This window comes from Chanodichthys erythropterus, chromosome 22, assembly GCF_024489055.1.
Source record: "Chanodichthys erythropterus isolate Z2021 chromosome 22, ASM2448905v1, whole genome shotgun sequence".
In the NCBI taxonomy this organism is placed as follows: domain Eukaryota; kingdom Metazoa; phylum Chordata; class Actinopteri; order Cypriniformes; family Xenocyprididae; genus Chanodichthys; species Chanodichthys erythropterus.
This window is the reverse complement of record NC_090242.1, coordinates 27,786,055-27,809,781: the sequence shown is the minus strand read 5'-3', so window position 1 is coordinate 27,809,781 and position 23,727 is coordinate 27,786,055. Positions and strand designations below refer to the sequence as shown.

At 37.1% G+C, this 23,727-nt stretch overlaps 2 protein-coding genes across 4 annotated transcripts in view; both read left to right on the top strand.

Moving 5' to 3' along the window:
* ncbp3 (nuclear cap binding subunit 3) overlaps window positions 1-8,306 on the top strand; it is a 14,411-nt gene extending 6,105 nt beyond the window's left edge. The window contains exons 8-13 of the mRNA XM_067375312.1: window positions 246-345; window positions 3,772-3,881; window positions 3,983-4,289; window positions 4,478-4,695; window positions 7,041-7,226; window positions 7,301-8,306. Of these exons, the coding sequence (XP_067231413.1) occupies window positions 246-345; window positions 3,772-3,881; window positions 3,983-4,289; window positions 4,478-4,695; window positions 7,041-7,226; window positions 7,301-7,587 (1,208 nt within the window). The 3' untranslated portion in view covers window positions 7,588-8,306. The remainder of the gene's footprint in view (window positions 1-245; window positions 346-3,771; window positions 3,882-3,982; window positions 4,290-4,477; window positions 4,696-7,040; window positions 7,227-7,300) is intronic.
* A 176-nt stretch (window positions 8,307-8,482) lies between these two features.
* Window positions 8,483-18,831, top strand: pgap2 (post-GPI attachment to proteins 2). 3 transcript variants are annotated; one of them, XM_067375314.1, is made up of 5 exons: window positions 8,483-9,033; window positions 11,090-11,339; window positions 12,224-12,330; window positions 15,613-15,791; window positions 17,311-18,831. In XM_067375314.1, exons 1-5 carry the CDS (start codon window positions 8,866-8,868, stop codon window positions 17,333-17,335), a joined length of 729 nt encoding a protein of 242 aa, XP_067231415.1. In that variant the 5' UTR covers window positions 8,483-8,865; the 3' UTR covers window positions 17,336-18,831. The 3 variants fall into 3 exon arrangements, with proteins under 3 accessions (XP_067231415.1, XP_067231416.1, XP_067231414.1); XM_067375315.1 differs by having other exon boundaries at window positions 15,613-15,721; window positions 17,268-18,830; XM_067375313.1 differs by having other exon boundaries at window positions 15,613-15,721; window positions 17,311-18,825.
* The last annotated feature ends 4,896 nt before the right edge of the window (window positions 18,832-23,727 follow it).

Genomic DNA, 23,727 nt, shown 5'->3' with positions numbered 1-23,727 from the left:
ACAGATCGTAAACGAATGAAGTTCAAATTAAAGTCCCGTACAACAACCAGCTCCAACTGGTGCTGCGAATGCAACCCTAGAGGGTCATTTAGTTCTCTGGGGACTGCCGTAGTGACTAGTTCCTATAACGTCTTTCTTATAACTATGAAAGCCCCTAATGCTGATTACTTTGATAAAGACCAGGCTGTTCACAACCACAAAAAAGATCTGCATGCTAACACCCTTTAACTGTTATTTTCCTTCAGATGACAAAAAGGAGTTGGGTGCGGCCAGGAGAAGTCGGTACTACATGAAATATGGGAATCCAAACTATGGCGGCATGAAAGGCATTCTAAGTAACTCTTGGTAAGAAGAACTTAACTGCAAACAAACGCTGATAGAGATTTTCATAGACCTATACTACTCAAAAGGTTTTTTTTGTTTGTTTTCAGAAAAAAAAAAGAAATTAATACTTTTATTTAACAAGGACTAATGGTTTCAAACTTAGCGTATTAATTCATGCGATACATTTTTTTTCTGGTTTAACGGGTTAAAAATATTTAACACAATTAAAGCAGCATCCATTTTTTTCATTATAATTTGGCTAGCAACAAGACAAACGAGAACGCGCTGTATGTGAATGTCATGTCTGTGTGACACACACGACTCGTGTGCACAGAAAGACACTCGCCAGTATCAAGTTCTCTTTCATGCTTGAACAAACAATAACACTCAGAATTATCCCAAAATGTCAGTTTTGTCACGTATCCTCATAGGAGCAGCCTTAAATTAGTTAAATAACGTCCTTAACCCTCAGGGGTCTGAGGATTTTTGGGGCCTTGACATGTTTTGACATGCCCTGACATTTGTGCTTTTTTCAGTTGTTCATAAACATATTAATGGAAAAAGTGTCATTACACTGTATTCAGCACAAACTAGGCTACAATAATATGTGAGGAACATGTATGTACATGTTTGTGTTTTTGAAGGAATAACGTTTATGCATGGTTATTGAAAAAACAAAAAACTTAAGTCACTGAAATAAGGCCAAAAAATATATATTAAATCTTTGTTCACAAGACTTCTGGGTATTTGAGGTTGTAGACTAGAGTTTTTGCTTCAAAATGAGGTAAAAATTATGTTGCCTGTTTGTTCATATAAAACAGTAGAGAGATTTAAATTTTCTAAAACATCTTTGGTCAAGAAACACAGTATGCGTGGAGGCGTGAATAACCATGAATAATGGGTGATTCTCACCTGAGAAGACAAAAGAATTGCATAAAGAGCTCTAATGAGCTGCATAAATAATGAGCTCTTTCAGTCAGGTAGGCTGTGAAAAAGCCCTCTTGTCATCAATGTAAATCAAACATACAGAAAAAATAGCAATACTGTGAAATGTTATTAAAATTTAAAATAATGGTATTCTATTATATTCTTTAAAATATAATGTATTTCTGTGATGCAAAGTGTCTGAACAATTATGTTACCTCTATGGCATTTTTATATAGACTTTTAGCTTAAAAGCATGCACATTTGGAGAAATACTGATGGATTCTCATATGTTTGTCAATTTTCTATACAGAGGAGTAATATTTATTCAGGATTTATTGTCATGACTATAAGTGCTGGATACTGTGTTTTGAATTCATACATGCAGCCGGAGGGCGCTCTGTGCACCTTTAGTCCACAAATGCCTGAGCACTAAAGAATAGGCAATCAAGGAACTAACCGAACTAACAGAGGCCAGAGATCGCTAACTATGGCTATTCAAAACCCTTTTCAAGACAATAAATACATGATTGAGACGATGAATGTATGCATTGACTGAATTTGCTTCTGAATAGCGCTGACTCCGTGGGCGTGGCCGCATTAGCGGATAATGAGCTGAATCACGGACTTCAGACATGGCTCTCTTTTCATACAGATTACATAAACACAGAATATTTGTAAAACCTGACATTTCAATGTTTTTTTAGACATAAGTCAAATTTTTTTGTCATTAGTATTCACTAAGTTACAGTTCATTTTCTGAGAACTATCAGATTGGACTTCGTTCAGAGGGAGACGAGAGATCACGCATCATGTTAGTTTTCTTTATTTTGCAAAAAGCACAACATTTAGTTTTTACTCTGAGTGTACACAAATGAAAGAAGATATTCCATAGATTAAAATGGTGTATAACTCTTAATTGTATGTGCAACATTGACAGAGTATTTGGAGTCTCTTTCACACTGGTTAGCAAAAAAACGCGGTGATCACGCCGACCCGAGAGTGTTAATGAACTTCAAGTTGTAAGAAAATGAGATGCGCGTCAAATCCGTGTCATGTTCGGCAGCGGTAGCTCTTAAAGTCACAGCAGCCTAATAAACCAGTTGCTGTAATGTCTAGAGTTGTCAAAAGTACCGTCTTCGGTACCTAGTCGGTACTGAAATTAAAAAAATGTGATGCTTTGAGCACTGTTGAGCGGATTCATAAACCCCTCTGATTGGTCATTGTGTTGATGCACTCATCGGATATGTCTGTGATTGGCTACAGTGATCGACGCTTCAAAAATGTTGTAAATAGTCATCACTGATGCTCTTCACCAAATGCTTACACAGATACACAAGGGAGCATTTGAAAGCAGGCATCTATCAGTGGATTGGTCCGCTTTCAAATGAACCCGCTCCCGCGTTCAAAACACTTTCGAATTCAAACACTTCCGTGTGCTTTCAAACGCTTCTGTAGACAATCACAGACAAATCTGATGAGTGTGTCAACACAATGGCCAATCAGAGGTGTTTACAAATCCAGTCAACAGCGCTCAAAGCATCACATTTTTAAAATTTCAGTACTGATTGGTACCTAAGTCAGGACTTTTGACAACTCTAGTGATCAAATATCAAAGGTAACAGAAAATTGTAGCTTTAATAAGGGTTCATCTATATTTAATTTATGCAATGAAGACTGTCAATTTTTCACTGCATATACAGCGCTAGAAAGAACGCATTAAATTGATCATCCTTATAATAGCAGTGAATAGTGACCGGCAACAAGCCGTTTAAAAAAGAAACAGAAGTATCACAGCATGATCCCATGCGACACGTGTCATATTTTTCAACTGTTCTGGGGGTGTATGATAGGATTTGGTGAAAAACCAACAGAAATTTGATGCATTATTTAACACAATTATTGGCCATGGCCGTTGTTCTTCTCTGCATGGCTCCACGGCTCGTGAGACTCTATTAGCACCTCAGTTTTCTCAGTCTCGCCCAGAAAAAGCACACTAGTTATGAGAAATCAAGATTAACAAAAACGCAACATGAAATACAACCCATCTCCTCTGAGGCTAATATATCCGTTGTGTTCGTAGTAAATTCTGACTGTCATCAGACAAACAGAGATCCGGTCCTGTGGTATTTTGCTCAGTGAAGAATACTTTTAGGCATTGTATTTCATGTCATCTTTTTGTTAATCTTCATTTCTCACAACTTGTGTGGTTTTTCTGGGCTAGATGTGCTAATACCAGTCTCACGAACACGCACCTTGTGCAACAGAGACAGCCATGATCAAGAATTTCATTAAATAATAAATCAAATTTAGTTGCCTTTGTTTGTTTGTTTTTTTACCAAACCCTATTGTACACCCCCCCAGAACACTTTGAATATATGGCACGTGGCATGGGATCATTCTGTAATACTTTTGAGTCTTTTTTTTTAAAAAGCTTGGTGCTGGTCACTATTCACTGCCTTTTAAATGGACGATGTGAACTATCCCTTTAATCGTTTTCTGGAATTGTCTCCATTCCTGTAGGAAACGGAGGTATCACACACGGAGAATCCAGCGTGACATTCTAAAGACCAAAAAGCCTCTGATTGGAGACAGTATGGGACACACACCACCTTACACTCATCGACACTCTGGTAAATCTCTTTGAAATAATAAACATCCTTGTCTAGTTGTTTTTTTTTGTTTGTTTGGTTTTTTTTTTTTGCTCTGTCAGTTCAGCTTTCTCTTTTATCAGCTGACCTGGTGAATCTGCCAGAAGAGCCTATAGAGGAAGAGGAAGAAGAGGAGGAGGATGGAGAAGAAGACATGGATGCTGATGATAGAGTGGTGGAGTACCGAGATCGGGGAGACAGGGAACGGGGGCCACGGCTTGGGGAAGGAGGCCTGCGTAATCGCTTAGAAAGCCCGTCGCCCGCATCTTCAGATTCAGATGAGATGGACTACGATCTGGAACTGAAAATGATCTCAACGCCTTCTCCTAAAAAGAGCATGAAGATGACCATGTATGCCGACGAGGTAGAAACCAACCTTCGCAGTCTCCGGTAAGTCCAGATTTCTTTTCGAATCCAAGTGATCAAGCACTTGCTACATTTTGGGATTTGAATTGAGTTGATCCTTTATATTTATCCTTTGGATGTAAATGTTATTTATCTTTGTGCTGAAAAGATTTATGATGAGTTTGATTGTCTTGGTAGTAATTGCACATTTTGTCCCTTCTACTTTACACTAGGAACTCCATACGGACCGAAACAAGTAGCAGTGTTAAGAGTCGCATTGGTGGTGGTAGTGGTGGTGGAGGTGGTGGAGGTGGTGGTGGAGGAGGAGGAGGAGGCTCGTCCAAATCTACATCAGACAAAGTGACTGATGTGAGGCAGTTACTGGAGGAGAAGAGGCAGGGAATCTCTCAACCGAGATCACGCCCCCCAGTGGCTACAACCGGCAAGACTGGTTAGTTATTGAAAGATGAAAACATAAAAATCTTATTTTATATATATAATATATAATATTGTTTTAAATGCATTTAAGTCATTTTGCAGCCTCCTTGGGAGTTTGCTAGTGGGCCCCGACCACTTATTTGAGAACCACTGATCTACCGGTTTCCCAAGAGACCTTAAAAAGTGTTTAAGGGTTAGTTCACCCAAAAATGAAATTTCTGTCATTAATTACTCACCCTCATGTCGTTCCAAACCCGTAAGACCTTCATTCATCTTCGGAACAAATTAAGATATTTTGATGAAATCCGAGAGGTTTCTTTATCCCCGATAGAAAGCAGTGTAATTATCACATTCAATGTCCAGAAAAGTAGTAAAATAGTCCACATGACAACAGTGGTTCAACCTTAATGTTATGGAGTGGCGAGAATACTTTTTGTGTGAATAAACAAAACCAAAATAACGGCTTCTGGGTTCTACGTCAGAACACTGACTCATTATTGGCCAACGCTGTTCAGATAAACAGCATGAGGCATGCGTGTGATGCTTATGATTTTACTAGATTTTCAGATTTTAATAGTATTGGCACAATAATGTTTTTATTGCCTTTCTTTAAAAGTATTATAATATCAGAAAAATCCAATAATGATTCACATATAATTCAGATGTATTTATGTTAGGGCTGTCAAATTTAACGTGTTAACACATGCGATTACTTTTTTCAGTTTGACACATAAAAAATATTTAATGCGATTAATGCAACATCCGTTTAATGCGTCATAATTTGACTAGCGTTACATTATATGATCAAGCTCTTATTCACACAAATGCTTTTAAACCATTCAAGCGCCACGAGACAAACAAGAACGCACTGTATGTGAATGTCATGTCTGTGTGATACAGGACTCACACGCCAGTATCGAGTTCTCTTTCACTCTTGTACAAACACTCAGAATTATGCATTGTCGAGTATCCTCATAAGAGCAGCCTTAAATGAGTTAAATAACGTCTTAAATTAACTTAGAGTTTTGAGAAAATGAGATGCGCATCAGATCCGCATAATGTTCGGCGGCAGCAGCTCTTAAAGTCACAGCAGCCTAATAAACCAGTTAATTAATATTAATCAAAGAACAATCTATATTAATCTATATTTAAAGGTGCCCTAGAATTAAAAATTTAATTTATCTTGGCATAGTTGAATAACAAGAGTTCAGTACATGGAAATGACATACAGTGAGTCTCAAACTCCTTTGTTTCCTCCTTCTTATGTAAATCTAATTTGTTTAAAAGACCTCTGAAGAACAGGCGAATCTCAACATAACACTGACTGTTACGTAACAGTCGGGATCATTAATATGTACGACCCAATATTTGCATATGACTGCTCATGTTCAAGGCATTAGACAAGTGCAGGACGTCTGGATGTGCACAGCTGAATTATCAGACTAGGTAAGCAAGCAAGAACAACAGCGAAAAATGGCAGATGGAGCAATAATAACTGACATGATCATTGATAACATGATATTTTTAGTGATATTTGTAAATTGTCTTTCTAAATGTTTTGTTAGCATGTTGCTAATGTACTGTTAAATGTGGTTAAAGTTACCATCGTTTCTTACTGTATTCACGGAGACAAGAGCCGTCGCTATTTTCATTTTTAAACACTTGCAGTCTGTATAATTCATAAACACAACTTCATTCTTTATAAATCTCTCCAACAGTGTGTAATGTTAGCTTTAGCCACGGAGCATAGCCTCAAACTCATTCAGAATCAAATGTAAACATCCAAATAAATACCATACTTACGCAATTAGACATGCTGCATGATGAACACTTTGTAAAGATCCATTTTGAGGGTTATATTAGCTGTGTGAACTTTGTTTATGCAATAATAGAGTCAAGAGCTCTGGGGGCGGGGAGCACGAGAATTTAAAGGGGCCGCAGCCTATATCGGCTCATATTTAATGATGCCCAAAATAGGCAGTTAAAAAAAATGAATAAAAAAAATCTATGGGGTATTTTGAGCTGAAACTTAATAGACACATTCAGGGGACACCTGATATATATAATTTTTATTTTTTTTTATTTTTAATAAAACATGTTTAAACTACTTCAGTTACCCTTATTTGCTGTTGAATAGAATTGTGTGCAGTTAAGTAAAAGAATTTAGTTACATGATTTATTTTAAGATTGTTTGTTCTTTATAGACACAAGCTAATAGTTTTATTTGTGCAGGTCTTAGAAATCTCGTAACATAATTAAAGCAATGCTGTGGATTTCAATTCATCTGCTCTTTATAAGTTTTGAGCTGAGCAAACGTGTGCAATGAAATGTTGCATTTGTTTGTTTTACACTCCACAGATGTGAGACAGAGATTAGGCAAGAGACCACACTCTCCGGAGAGACGTCGTTCCGTCTCTCCCGTCATCTCTAGAAACGCAGTATCTCGCAGAGAGCCTTTGACTGACGTGCGCAGCCGACTCGGTGTAGCTAAACACGACAGCCGTAGTAGCCTGTTCCCAGAGTCCTCGAAAGACAAGAAAACAGGTACACGTGAAGTCTGCACTCTTTTGGTTCTCTTCACATTTATTTTCTGATGCTAATAGTATTTATGTTTTCAGGGGGCTTGTGGAGTCGTCTCGGCCCATCTCACAAGGACAGTGGAGACGACGACAAGGCTTCTTCTCAAGCGTCTTCCTCAAGAGGAATAAGGCGACGAGATGACGAGGAATCTGACGGCGTTGAAGACGAAGAGGATGACTCTCAGCTGCAGAAGGTGTGGGGAGCAATGATCAAGCAAAAGGAGCAGCAGTCCAACAAGATGAAGAAAAGCCGGCTGGACAACCTGCCCTCGCTGCAGATCGAGATCAGTCGAGACAGCAGCAACGGCTCAGACAGTGACTCCTGACTGACTCCTACTGTAGGAAGTGTGGGAATCTGAGAAATGGTGAATGCTGTGGAAGAGAGCTGGAGAACATCTCTAATAGACTGGGCCAAGAGACCCTAAACATTCCCACACTCCCACCTCTTGCCCGTCTAAAGACTTTGCAGATGTTCTCTTTTGTCCTCTCTACAGGAACTGAATTTGAGGGTGCTATTTGGAATGAGAGGGCAGATTTATTTTTTATTTTTTTTGTCATTTCAAAGAAAGGGCAGTGGATGAGTCCTACATGTTTTTTTGTTTTTCTTCAAAAGAAAATTGATTGATTGTATTTAACACACATTAAGGGGCCCATTTTAAATATACAGAGATGCACCATCTGTTCAAACAGTTGCTTGGAAGCAATGTTATCGGATATGTATTAGCAATACATTTTCTTAATTTTGTCAGTGGTTGGTTTATGTTCATGTTACATGATTAAGATTGAAATATCACTGTGGATTTGATGTCGAGAACCTAAGGCTGGTCTGTTTCTTCCCCCCCATCTGGTGCAAGCATTATGGATCAGTGCTTCATTGTATACACAGTCCTATGATAGGGACAAATAATGTAGCCAATGTAATGATAATTTTTCCCAAAGGAATGGCCTACATTCCCTAAATATATGTGGTCAGTGAAACACAAGAATACGCATTGTGTGTTGAATAAAAGTCATTTGTTTTTTACATTTGATCGGGTCTAGAAATTGATATCGTACAGGATGTCAGTGTTCAGATTGTAAAATTACAAAAACAGCTAATGAAAATATTTATTTAAAATACAGTAATATGTTTGCGAATTAATGTAATTTTTAATTTGTAAAATGCATGTTCGTTTTAAAATATATTTCTGGGGTTGGCGGAGGATTTCCGCATCACAACGACTTTTATTTTGAGATCTGCGGAACCGGAAGTGTTCTCGAAGCGCACTTTCACATCCAAACTAGCAGTCAGAGAATCTTAACACTTTTAACAAACTTTTGGTCGAATTAAACGATAAACGACTTTAGTATCGTTACTAGTTTGAACGTCGCTTCATTTAGAGGTGGTCTGCTCTTAAACCGAACGACAAAGAGCCGGAGGTGAGCGAAACGTCGCTAAGAATGTAATTCAAATCATGATCCACAGCCTCTTTAAATCCGCACCTTCAGCTCGGGCTGATTGTCAGTCTAGAGACACTGTCAACACATCACTACACTCGCAATGGGCTGCATAGCGTCGGTTTGTAGCCGTTGACACATCTGGAGCTGTAATTGGTTCAGGGAAGATGCAACAGGTCCCGTACGGATCTGTGGATCGAGACAAGCCTCTAATCCGTGTGCCTTTCACCCGGTTAGCGGTAATCACAGTGTGTCTGCCGCTGCTCGGCCTCATCGCCTGCATCGTGCTGGCTCTACTCTACCATTACAATGATGCGACCTACACACACTGCCAGGTGAGAACCAGTCCATCACTGCTAGACTCATATACTCACTCGACATGGGACGTTACTTTATCACGTCCTCAGACCACATATATTTTGCTTTTCTAATATTAATATGATTTGGTGCTGAAGATTTTTTTTTTAATTCACCCAAACTTAAATGGTAGTGTTTATTTATAAAAAAAATATATATCAGGAATAACATAATGACTACTGACATGAGAAGTGAATAACACTGATGATCTCTTCATCACAGCATCTGTTAGTGGGTGGGATATATTAGGCAGCAAGTGAACATTTTGTCCTCAAAGTTGATGTTAGAAGCAAGAAAAATGGGCAAGAGTAAGGATTTGAGTGAGTTTGACAAGGGCCAAATTGTGATGGCTAGAAGACTGGGTCAGAGCATCTCCAAAACTGCAGCTCTTGTGGGGTGTTCCTGGTCTGCAGTGGTCAGGATCTATCAAAAGCGGTCCAAGGAAGGAACAGTGGTGAACCGGCGACAGGGTCATGGGGGACCAAGGATCATTGATGCATGTGGGGAGTGAAGGCTGGCCTGTGTGGTCCGATCCAACAGATGAGCTACTGTAGCTCACATTGCTCAAGAAGTTAATGCTGGTTCTGATAGAAAGGTGTCAGAATACACAGTGAATCGCAGTTTGTTGCGTATGGGGCTTCATAGTTGCAGACCAGTCAGGGTGCCCATGCTGACCCCTGTCCACCGCCGAAAGCACCAATAGTACACGAGAGCATCAAAACTGGACCACGGAGCAATGGAAGAAGGTGGCCTGGTCTGATGAATCACGTTCTTTTACATCACGTGGATGGCCGGGTGTGTGTGTGTCGCTTACCTGTGGAACACATGGCACCAGGATGCACTATGGGAAGAAGGCAAGCCGGCGGAGGCAGTGTGATGCTTTAGGCAATGTTCTGCTGGGAAACCTTGAGTCCTGCTCCTGCCATCCATGTAGATGTTACTTTGACACATACCACCTACCTAAGCATTGTTGCAAACCATGTACACCCTTTCATGGAAACGGTATTTCCTGGTGGCTGTGGTCTCCAAAGCAAAAATGGTCCAGGAATGGTTTGAGGAGCACAACAATGAGTTTGAAGTGTTGTCTTGGCCTCTAAATTCCCCAGATCTCAATCCAGTCGAGCATCTGTGGGACGTGCTGAACAAACAAGTCCGATCCATGGAGGCTCCACCTCACAACTTACAGGACTTAAAGGATCTGCTGCTAACATCTTGGTGCCAGATACCACAGCACATCTACAGGGGTCTAGAGGAGTCCATGCCTTGATGGGTCAGGACTGTTTTGACAGCAAAAGGGGACCAACACAATATTAGGAAGGTGGTCATAATGTTATACCTGATCTGTGTATGTATATATGTATATAATATAATGTGTATATATAATGTTATGTGTGTGTGTGTGTATATAATATATAATATAATTTAATTTTAAGTCCCCTTGAAATCAGAATTGACAAGTCTTAAGTCTTATTTTTTTATTGAATATTGCAGTATTTATTATCAATGATTTATTCATGCATATGATTTTTAAAAACGTAATTTTTACTCAAAATAACGTCCCCTCCCTCTTGCAATGACATCTCTTCTCTGATGACGTGTTTACTGGCGTGAGGGCTGGACAACCTGTCGCTCACATGAGATCACAGCAATAGAAAACCACAACTATCCAATCGATTTCAGATGGACAAAATCAAGTCCCATCTTACATTTTTTTTCTTGTTTGAGGAGCTGCTTCACTCAGAAGTACATTACAATAAGAAAAACTACGGTAACTTCTGTTTCATGATAAAGGAATTCAGTGTCACGACTGTGTAATCACACAATTTAACAGATAGAATCGGCATGAAACTGTAGTCTCATTTAATTAAGTGAATATGTTTAAAATTAGTTGTCATTATTTTTTGTATGATATATTTAACCCATACTGAGCACAGCGAAAAAACATTTTGTGAGAAAATGAAAAAAGCAGGGTTTATAATTTCTGATAAAAAAAATCGTCATTGTAATAATGAACTTTTAAAATATCCTTCACAGGTTCCTAACTACCTCCCATCAATCAGCGCAGCCATCAGTCTGACACCGGAGCGCTACATCTGGCGTTTCAGCATCGGCCTGCATTCTGCCCCGCGCTTCCTGGTAGCAGCAGCATATTTGAGCTTTTACCGAGGACGCTTTACCAGGAGGCTGACGGAGCAGCTTCTGAGTGGCCTCACATTCCTCTTAGCTTTAAGTGAAAATGTAGGGCTGCTTCTGCTCACCTACGTCTCCTCCACCGAGACCTACAGTAAGTGCTTTTTTGGACTGGAGCCCTGAGTCCTGTTTCAACACGCAGATGCAGGGATGCTGAGAACTCCTGCTGGATCGCTAAAATGTGGTTTTTATTATATTGTTATTGATTAGTTACATGTGGCATATTTGCTAGGGTGCTTCAGGTTTTACCTGTGTTATAATTGTATGATGAGAGTACATTTTTTTTGAGACCATTAGAAAATTTTTGTTCATGCAGAATATAACTGATTTTTATTCTATTTTTATTCATTTACAATTTTTATTTAAAGCACACTCTTTCCCTCCCAATTCCCTGTATTATGTTTTCTAGTCCAAAAAAATCATTCTGTACTGTAATGCAAAAAAAAAAATCATGAGATAAAAAGTAAATTTGTAAAGCACATTATAATTGTATTTATTTTTGAAAGAAGTATTTTTGCTCAACCAGGCTGCATTTATTTGATCAAAAATACAGTAATATTGTGAAATATTATGACAATATAATCCCTCAGAAATCATTCTAATATGCTGATTTGATTCTCAAGAAACATTTTCTGTAATTTTTATCAATGTTGCAAACCGTTGTACTGCTTTATATTTTTGTGGAAACCGTGAATTTTTTCAGGATGCAGTAATCTTTTGATGAATAAAAAATTTAAAAGTCAAAAACTTCTTTTGTAACTTTATCAGTGTCTTTACTGTCACTTTTAATCAATTTTCTGCGTCCTTGCTGAATAAAAGTATTAATTTCTTTCAAAATAAATTTTTGAACAGTTGTGTATATTCACATCAGCATATAATTTGTTGATTTATTTATTTTATTATTATTTTTCTGGATGATTTTGGTGAAATATGACTGAAATATTAGTAATACTGTGTGTATGTATATATTGTCCACAGATCTCCATAAGAGCGGCTTCATCGTGTTTATTGGCAGTTCTTTGTTCCACATGTTGTGCACCTGCAAGCTGTGGTCGATGATTGCGAACTATTCCCTTAGTGCAGAGGTAATGAGTTTTCTATATTCTTGACTTGTCCATATTTGCCAACATCTGTTATAAACAGACCAGCAGAGGGCGATATAAGCCATTCTCATAAGCACATGCATACTTCTGTACTGTAGTAATATGCATAAAAACTATAAACAAATGTAATGTCAGCTGTCCTGCCCTGGTTAAGTTTTAATATCCTGTTCGTTCTTTTAAAAACAAAATAGTGAATTATATCGCAAGCCCTGTTGGAAATGGAGTATTGGGGTAAATGTAATGTGAATTAGGTGTTATTTATTTAAAATATAAATGCTCTTACAAAACACTATCCCGGTGTCTAATATGTGTTACATACTTTACTACTACATAGTAGAAAAAACACTGTATGTGAAAAGTGCAGTACGTCCAAATTCAAAGTATTCATAAAACAGTAAGCGAAAAGTACTGGGATGACTTACTAATTCCTGCGAGATTCTGAAGTGCGCATCTGCCTTAAGAACAAATGACACTGATTGATATTTATGTCCAAACTAGGGCTGTCACAATTTATTTACCAGTTTCGAGGTACCGGGAAAATACCGGAAGTGGTGCATTCCACGGACTAGAATCCATGAACTCCATTATTAAACCATTTTCTAGGCTGCATGGCGTATTAAAACCATTTAAAAACATACTATATATTTATTTAATTGAATCACAGCCTTAATGAATTCATAATAGTACTACGCAGACTATTGTATAGTTCTATTAGGCTGCGATTCAATTAAATAAATATATGCGCTGTGGGTTTAATTTAAGCGCTTTTTTTATTTACATGCGTGTAGGTTACATGAGTCTCAGAGCGGCTCCGTCCACAGATGCTGCTTCACACAAATGCGTGAAGCGCGTGTATTACTCTATAAAACCATAGGGCTTTTCACACTTGAAATAGTTAACCCTGGGTCATTGTAAACGGAATCCTGGGTTATCTTTATTCACGTTTCATACTGCTCATACTATACCTGGGGTTAACAGTTCATACTGGGTATTCATAAGCTGCCGTTTCACACTGCACATTCCTAAACCCCAGGTTGAAGTCCTTATTTGTGGTGTCAGTGTTACTGACTGGACAAACACAGCACATGACCTGTTTACATAAAGCTTCTAGTTTTATGTGCCCTAATTGCTGACTGTAATATCAAGTCAAGTTTTTTTTCTTTAATGAACTTTTTGTACTATAAAGGTAAGAATGACAGTTTCTTCTACACTCCACTCACATGTTTTCCATCCCCGTTTGACGTTTTCCTATCATTTATATCGTTTCCATGACTGCCCAAAGCATGTGAATATAAGGCACGTGATTGGTTGCTAAGCGTCTAGTTGTAACATTCTAACACCGCATTGTTTCGCACTGTACAAGATTGGCACTGCAATGCGGAGTTAAGACTGCAAAAGCGGTGCTAACCCTGCTCCGGAGCAGGGTTATATAACCTAGGGTAAAAAGTGCTAACCCCGCATCTAAATTAAAGGTGCCCTAGAATCAAAAATTTAATTTACTTTGGCATAGTTGAATAACAAGAGTTCAGTTCATGGAAAAGACATACAGTGAGTCTCAAACTCCATTGTTTCCTCCTTCTTATATAAATCTCATTTGTTTAAAAGACCTTCGAAGAACAGGCGAATCTTAACATAACACCGACTGTTATGTAACAGTCGGGATCATTAATATGTACGCCCCCAATATTTGCATATGCCAGCCCATGTTCAAGGCATTAGACAACGTGAAATTTAAAGGGGCCGCAGCCTGAATCGGCGCATAGTTAATGATGCCCCAAAATAGGCAGTTAAAAAAAATAATTTAAAAAATCTATGGGGTATTTTGAGCTGAAACTTCACAGACACATTCAGGGGACACCTTAGACTTATATAACATCTTTTGAAAAGACGTTCTACGGCACCTTTAAAATTGTAAAACGTTCCTATACCCGGGATATAAAGCAGTGTTTAGAACGTCGATAACCCGGCGTTAAGTGCAGTGTGAAAAGCCCTATATATTATTACATGCTTCTGACACTTTAGGGCTTTTCACACTTGAAATAGTTAACCATGGGTCATTGTAAACCCGGGGTTAATTGTCTTATTTGCATATTTTCACTGTCGGTGTCATTGATTGGATAAACGCAGTATGTGTCTTACATAGCTCTAGCATTACACATTCTCGTATAGCCGACTGTACTGTCGAGTTAATGCTGAATGGACATTTCAGACTATAAAGGTAAGAATAAAACGGTCGTTTCTTCACTCAAATTGTTGCGTTTTCTGTCAGCATTTGACATTTTTCCTCTCAAATGCTGAATTTACTGTTTAAATACAATGCACAGTGTCTCTGTGAGTGTAACTGTCTAAAGCACGTGAATATGAGGCACGCTATTGGTTATCTGTTGCTAAGCATCTAGTCATAATATTCTAACACCGCATCGTTTCACACTGTACAAATTTGGAAGCTCTGAAGCAGGGTTTTATAACCCCACTTCTAAATTACAAGTGTGACCCGGGGTTAAAAGTGGTGTTTAAAACGATGATAACCCAGGGTTAAGCGCAGTGTGAAAAGCCCTTTTATTTGAACCAAATATTATAGCCTCATTGTTATTATATATGTTTGTCAATTTATAGGCTTATGTGTATTTTTATTACCACTAAAAAAATGGAATTACTTGATTAATCATCAAAATAATCATCCTATTACTCAATTACCAAAATAATCGTTAGTGACAGCCCTAGTCCAAACTATATAAAACATACTTTTTTTAACTAAGTTAAAGTAAAGTTAAAGTAAGTTCTAAATCATGTAGCTACTCTTCAGACCGTATGCAGTTTCGGACGCAGCTTAAGTTTAGCTTTTAAACAATCCATACCCACAACCTAGTTTGATTGGGTGAAATGAGCGCGTATGACCATTTTACATTCAGCGGATATATTTACTCGCTGTAATTATTCAGATAGACTCTTAACACGCCAGTGATCTTGACACCACGAGCACAGCTCTAATAAAAGGTGTTGCTTGTGCTGCTGGGTGAGAATTAAGGGAGTTCATGTGTCAGAGACCACAGTGTATCTTTATATTTCTATTGCTGTGAGAGTGCAGCAGTTTTTGTGTGTTTCAGGGGAAGTGGTTGCAGTACTCTGAGCTTTCACAGAACCTCGTCCCACCTGCTTGCCCCACATTACTTTGCAGAAGAGAACTGATGCCATTGTGTGTCTTCTTTCTCTTTTTTCCTCTTCTTTCTTCACTGCATCTACCCAAACCCTCTCTGACATCAGGAGATGATGTCATACCGCCTGAAGCGCCGCCTCTTCCTCTTCAACGGTTGCTTCTTTCTGTTGGCTCTCTATTTCTACAGGCGGCACAACAAGTACTGTGAAGCAGGAAGTGAGTGCTACATCTTGGCCATTCTGTCATTCACCCCACCCATGTTCCTCTCAGCAGTTGTTCCCTTTTGGTGATTTTACATGCTTAACATAAACTGACAAATTCTTACCAATGATAGTGAATTATCTGTGTTTGTTTTTGAATAATCACCTTTATGTGTGTATGTATATGAAGACTTCAGATGCAAAAGCCTCTAAGTGCCATCAAAACATTTCTTCTAAAAAGAGCATTTTTATCAAACTTGTATGTTTAATTTCAGTAATTTCACTTTAATGGCAATTAATAGGTCCTTTCAATTCCCATTAAAGTGAAATAACTGAAACTAAACATACCAGCTTGATAAAAAATGATCATTTTAGAAGAAAATTTCAGATGGCACTTAGAGGCTTCATACATATATACATATATATAATATATATATGTGTGTGTGTACAATATGAAAAATTACAAATATACATACAATATATGCAGAAATATACTTTAATATAGGGATGCATATGATATACATACCAAATCATTCGTCATTTTATATTAGAGATTATTTTTGTGTATCAGACAGTATTGGATATTTAATTGTGCATGCTTATCTTCCTATTTTGTAACATTCGTTTTAAGTTCATCTTTAAAAACACTAATAGTTTAAAGGTACAATATGTAAAATTTTTGCAGTAAAATATCCAAAAACCACTAATTTAGTGTTATATATTTTGTCCAGCTGATTACAAACAATATCTCTAATGTTTTCAACTACTTGTAAATCATGAGAAAATTCCCATTCTAAACAGTGACACGGGGCAGTGCAGTCGCCTGTCAATGACGTCAGTTACTTTTGTTACCGCCTTTGCTGACGTAGAAACCACATGACAACAGTGCCGTGGACAAATGCGGAAGTAGTGTCTAGCGTCCAGCAAACCACTAGCTTGCTTCAAGCAGTTCCTTATTTACTTCTTACACGTTTTATGGTGGATTGTGTTAATTATTTATGGAACATAATTACTGTTTACCATCTGCCGCTGGTTCTGTCGACAAGGACAGCTCCCGTAAACTCATGACCGGAAAAGAGGAAGCGGCGCCGGCGACTGTGTCATAATAAAAGTCCCGCTGCTCGTGAGGCGTGTGTTGATCAATCGCTCCAGCTCCTCGTTCAGCTCCCGCAACACTCGGTCCTGCTCTGCTTCATACTACAGTAACGTTAATAATCGCATCAGCGAACATGAGTTCTTCCAGACTCCAATCCCTATTCTTTTGCACCGTCCGTTGAAATGGAGACCACATGTCCCAAGTTTCCACTCTAAAACTCTACGTCATCAAACTACGCCTTTGTTTTGAATAGGCTTCTAGCGACCTTTAGCGGAAAAAAATATCACAAATTGTACCTTTAACACTTTAATTTTTCATATTGTACACATTATAGCGTTCAGATGTCTAAATTCACTTTTAGCATTTAAAATGGTTGATTTGAATTTGTAATGTTTTATGGTTAATGTATAGAGCCAAAATATTAGATAGAATATTATTAAAATAATTATTTCTTTTGCTATTTCAGTTACATCGAAGTTCAATATTTTCTTGTTGTCTGTCTGTGGCAGTTTACTCATTCTTTGCTGGCTGTGAGTATCTGGTGGTGCTGTCCAACATGGCCTTCCACATGACTGCCTACTGGGACTTTGGAGGTAAGGAGGTGATGGTTGCAACACCTCCAGAGGGAAAGCGCTTCTGACACAGGAAGTGAATACTTGCATCATCTCCTTGAAACTTGAGACACTAGGGCGAGACTGACTGATCGAAACATGTACGACTGTTTACATCTTCACATACAGTGTTTTATTTAATACAGGTGTTTGATCAGATCATTGTCAGTGGTTTACTATATTTTGAACGATTACATTTTTTTTATTCGGGTGTAACTGGAATAGCTGATTATGTCCTAAAAAACTCATACTGTCATTACTTCAAATCTCCTCATAAACCAAAATGTGAAGTGGCATGTCTGTCTCTTACTAATTGGTTGTCAGGATCAATATTGGCTTCACTCAAAACAATGTAAAGTTTAAAATACATATTGTTTATGAAATATTTTCAAATGTAAAAGTAATTGAGCTTCTGGAGACTTTGATGACGTGTCAGTTGGTTTTTGCAGCTGCTGTTTCACAAGTGCCACATCAAGCATATACACGCAGACTGGAGGACATTCAGTTCAGTCACACCATACATTTCTCTCTTCCTTTGTAAGCGCTAGTGTAAATCGTGTGAAAAGTCATTGTAAACTGCCTTTTGCACAGCATATGTTGTCTTTAGTGGCTTAATAGCAGTTTGAACTACATATTTCTATAGTGCAATTATTAGTCATGAACAACATGAGCCCTTAGTAAACATATCAAATATGATGTTGCTATTATTTGAACGTGAAAACTGGCAAAGCACAATATGACGTGTGACCTTTATTTCGTAGATCACCAGTGGTTGAGTTCAGCATGATGTTGTGAACATGATTTCATATATAACAATGCTTTTTATGATGTACCAAAATACTGTTTTTAAATCGGTGTCAAATAAATATTTCCATGAAAAGTAAGTGGATCATTTCTGTAATTAGCACTTTTATATTTACTAGATACATTGGTGCAATATTAGAGATTTTTATTTATCAGCAGAGGTGGACAGTAGTGAAGTATTTTTACTTAAGTAAATTTAAAAAGTATCTGTATTTCAATGCTTTTCTTTGGAAAACTTTTACTTCACTACATCCCAAAGCATAATGTCATACTTTTTACTTTTTAGTACTTTCCTACTTGTACTCAAGTAAAACTTTTGATTACTTTTACTTGAGTAAAAGTAAGAAAGTACTAGATTTCTAATGAAATTTAATATGAAACAGTGCAGTAAAAAGTACAATATTATGCTTTGAAATTTTGTGAAGTAAAAGTATTCCACAGAAAAACACTCTGATAAAGTACAGACACTTAAAAATTGTACTTAAGCAGATTAAAAATACTTATTGTACTAATGTCCGCCTCTGTTTTATCGGTATTGGAATATTAGTATTTATAATGAATGATTTGTATTTATTTTAAAATATTTTATAGTAATTGAAATATAGTATAATAATAGCAATAGTGCTGTCAAATCGATTAATCGCGATTAATCGCATTATGTTTGTAAATATAAAGTGTGTATACACATACGTGTGTGTGTTTTTATATATATATATATATATATATATATATATATATATATATATATAATAACTTTTATGTTGGATGCGATTAATCGATTTGACAGCAGTATAATAATCATGGTAACCCTTTATAATAAGGTTTAATTTGTTTACATTAGATAACAACATTAGTTAACATGAAATAACACAATACTTCTACAGCTTTAATATTAGTCAATGTTAATTACTTTTAATTAACAACTTTTACTACTACATTTTTTAAATAGAAAATTGTATTTGTTAACATTAGTTAATGCACTGTCAATTCATATGAACAATGAACTACTGTATTATTATTAACGGTTAGTTAATGTTAGTTAATACTTTGACTAATGTTAACAAACGAGACCTTATTCTAAAGTGTTACCATTGTTATTTTAGAATAATTTTGATACTTTGAGCTTGGAGGTTGTTGATTGCAGTTGCGTTGGTTACATTTGAGTAGAAAGAAATGCAGTGTAATGTTCACAAGTGTACTTTATCATTCATTTTCACTTCTTCATTTCAAAATAATTTAAAATATATCAGAAGAAGATGGTCTTCATATAGCAGAGTAGCTGCCAGTGTGGCTCGAGTCAAAACTTTTCACAGGAACGAGCAAACAAATGAATGAAACTAAACTGACAAAAGAGTCACTGTTAGCACCTGGAAAACAAACAGAGGGACCAGGAGCTCATTTCACAGTCAAATAAGAGCGGTTAGGCAGCAGAGTGGGCAAATTCTGGTCATGCGGGGAAAGGCACCGATAATGAGTTTAAACAAAAATTGCAAATATTACAGTTGCATTGAAATAGTTGCTAGTTGAGAGAGAATAAGTGCAGAAAACTTTCAAATCTGATATTCCCAGTATGCAGGTAGAAATAGACACTAAGAGTTAAAGCTGAACATCATTCTGATGCCAAATTGGGAGTGTTGTTTATTTACTCACAGATAAAGGAAGCTTGCAAGCTGAAAAGCACTAAAGGAAATCCCTTCTGAAGCATTCCTGATGGTACAAATTCACTGGCCAGCGCTGACCTTTTTAAGAAGTTAAACAGAATCTAGCTCAATGAAAATTAAAGGGATAGTTGACCCAAAATGACAACTCTGTCATCAATACTCGACTTCATGTCGTTCCATACCTGTATGACTTTCTTCAGTGGAACACAAAAGAAGAAATTTGAATAACAGTTTTTGTATCAGTTTTTATGTATTTTGGTAAGAAAAGAGTCATACAGATTTGGAACAACAACATGAGGATGAATAAATGTTGACATTTTTGATAAAATGTACTTTTTATGGAATCTGTTGTTTGCCAAAAAGGTTTTTACTTTCTTTCTTTGACAGGTAAAATTATAGATTATAAAGAAAAGGACATTTCACTATATTTAAAATACGTTCCAGTGAACTTTGACTTGTCTGAACACCTCTGCTGTAATCACTACCTACTGCAAAAGTTTCAGGCAGGGGTGTGTGTGTGTGTGTGTGTGTGTGTGTGTGTGTGTGTGTGTGTGTGTGTGTGTGTGTGTGTGTGTGTGTGTGTGTGTGTGTGTGTGTGTGTGTGTGTGTGTGTGTGTGTGTGTGTGTGTGTGCTTTTGTTTATATGTCACCAAATGTCCCCACGATGTAATATAAACCTGAGTTCACCTACATCTTGGGGACCAGCCACCGGTCCCCACAATGTAAATTAATTAATAAAAATACTAAATGATGTTTTTGTGAGAAAATAAAGGTGTGCACAGTTTCCTGTGATGGTTTTGTGTGTGTGTGTGTGTTTTTTGAGCACGACCAGATATCAGCTTTACTCTATTTTGCCTTTAGATGTTCACTATCAACCTCAGATAGGGAAATGATCTGGCACACTGTATTTAAATACACTATAACTGCTTCCTCTTTTAATCTGTATAAATCAATGACTGAATGTTTTTTTTTTTTATATATATATATATATATATATATATATATATATATATATATATATATATATATATATAATTTAATACAATTGTATCTAAAAGTATTACAAGCAAGTTGTTTGAAAGTTAAAGACCATTCAAAAGTGTGGGATCAGATTTTTGTAGAGAAATTAAAGTTTTATATAGCAAGGACGCGTTAAAGTTATGAAAGGTAACAGTAAAGACATTTATAATATTACAAAATATTTGTTTATCACAGTTTCCATAAAAATACATTTAGCAGCACAGCTTTTTTCAACATTGATAACAATAAGAAATGTTTCTTAGGGTAAGTTTACAAGATAATGGATACGTTTTTTTTTTTTAAGTTGACAATGTTATCAAAACTACCCGCGAAAATGACTAAAAATGCTGTATTACGCATGCCAGACAAGTAGTTGCCGATGTCTCTTTGTAAAGACTACGCGCCTGCGCACATTCGCAATCTTTTACGGAGCACTCGCGCCAAACGCGCATGCCTATCCACCTTATTTTTACAGTTTAGCCTACTGTACTTAGATATTCTTCTCGTTATTTCCCTATAGCTGCTAATAAAGCGGAAGTCTCGCACATTCGCAGAAAACACCCTACTTCCGCGTTGAAAAATAAGGTGGATATACTAAACACATAACACGTACATTCGTGGTTTTGCAGTTTACACGGTGATGACAACGGTAGCATTTTCAAAAACTTGCACTTTGAAACCACCAAAACGCCGTTGTCGTGTAAATGAACGGCCAAAATGCATAAACGTTTTCCGTTTTTATGTGATTTAATTGGTGTAAACAGCCCCTTGAGCATCAAATCATCATATTAGAATGATTTCTGAATGATCATGTGACACTGAAGACTGGAGTAATGGATGTAAGAAACTACATTTTAAAATATATTAGATATAGAAAAGAGTTTTTAAACTGTAATAATTTTACAATATTGATGTGTTTTTGATCAAATAAATGCAGCCTTGGTGAGCATGAGAGACTTATTTCAAAAACATTTCACTGAGCCCAAACTTTTGAATGGTAGTGTAGGTACACAACAAGCCTGCATATCAAACTGGCATTGAAAACTTTCTTAAATATCATGTAGCAAAATTATTATAGAAACAGAAACTAGTAGGATGTTAAAATAAAGCTGTTTGGATTTTATTAGGATACAAAACTTTAATCAAAATGCATTGTGAACCAAAATGCAATTATATAGGTTATATAAATTACAAATTGATAAATATTTTATGTCAAATTGGCATGGGGAAATGACAGGCAAAACAGACCTTTGAATATTTAAAGGATACCACAGGGTATTTGTTTGGTTTAGTAAAACAAAAATGCAAATAAGACAAATGATAAAATGTTATTTTTAAAAACTGGAGAAAAATAAATAAAATGAGTTATTTGAGAAGTTGAGGCAAGACATGGAAATTCTGGATTGGAAAAGTCCGTAGAAGTGCAAATGATTTCCTCTTTTCAGGAGGAATGAGGAACGTCATCGTCACGTCAGCCAAACAAAGTCACGGTCAGAGATGCAGATACATTTGTATTTCTTTAATGGGACATGATGCTGTGTATCTGCGAGGGTCTCCTCTGGGTCCTGTTCCGTCAGGCTGACTGACCTGTAGCTTCCACAAAACTCTCAGCTGAATTATTAAATGCTTTGGAAAGTATTGCTTTCACATGACTGTGGGATTTCTCATACATGAATGGCCAAAAGCACACATAACGCATGTTATGACTTAAACATCATCATGTGATTCATGCACAATGAAGTGTTTGTCCTTTTGCTGTGAATGTTTTAAGGAGACTCAAGCACTCTTCAGAAAGCAGCATGTGTCCTTAATGAGCCACAATATTACCTTCTTGACTTTCAGCTAACATTTCATCTAATCCTAATGGGCTAAACATAACATTTAAAATATGGAAACACAGCATTTTATAGTTGAAATTCAAATACCAACAGTTGTATTGTACATTTGCCCTTGGCTTTGAAATTTGAAACAGTCTTACACATAAGCTCCATAACAGAAAGGCACTGTAAAGTTACACATTCATCTCAACCAAACACATCATTTAGAGTTTGTTGATGAATCCCTGAGCCTTGAAATCTACGAGCTGAACTGAATCTTTGGCCAACTGAAAGCTTCCTTCCTTTACGTTAATGGCTCATTTAGGATTGTGCTATTTAAAACAACACAAGCTGTTCCCAAATCAGTCACCAAGTGAAGAAAGTGCCTTGTTTTCTAATAAGGTTCCGAAGCCCCACCCTGGAGCGCTGAGGAAGAAAAGAATGAAGAGTCGAATGTGACGCATAGCATGCTGGGACCTCTGTTTCCTGAAGGGTCTGCCAGACAGTTTCCACTTCACAAGGAAGTAAAGCCGTCAAGCTTCCAGGCAACACCCCTCTCATCATCACACATACAAGATCAGGTATGTCTAAGGAGCCGCTTCACACAGAACGCGTTTGAACAGTAGGGCTCTGGAAGTAAACATCCCATTGATTTTCTCCATAGGGGAATTGAGTTTGAATGATAACTTCATTAAAGGCAGACCTACTTTGATCTGCGAGGTGTTAATCAATGGTGTATGCTTTTGTTGAAGCCAACAAAACTTTTTAAATAATCCTGGAATTACATTACCCTTGATTCTGCAAAGAAATCTCCACCAATCAGAGAATCTTCTTGTAGAACAAAACGTCAAAGTATCGTCAAATTGTTTACCACAGGCTTTATTTTACTCATAAATTGAAAAACCCAATTATAAAACCCCATAGGAAAATCTCGAGGGAACCAGGGGGCGGGGCTTTGACATCAAACCTACACCACCCATGAAGAACTGCGAATGACATGATAGTCAATCTTC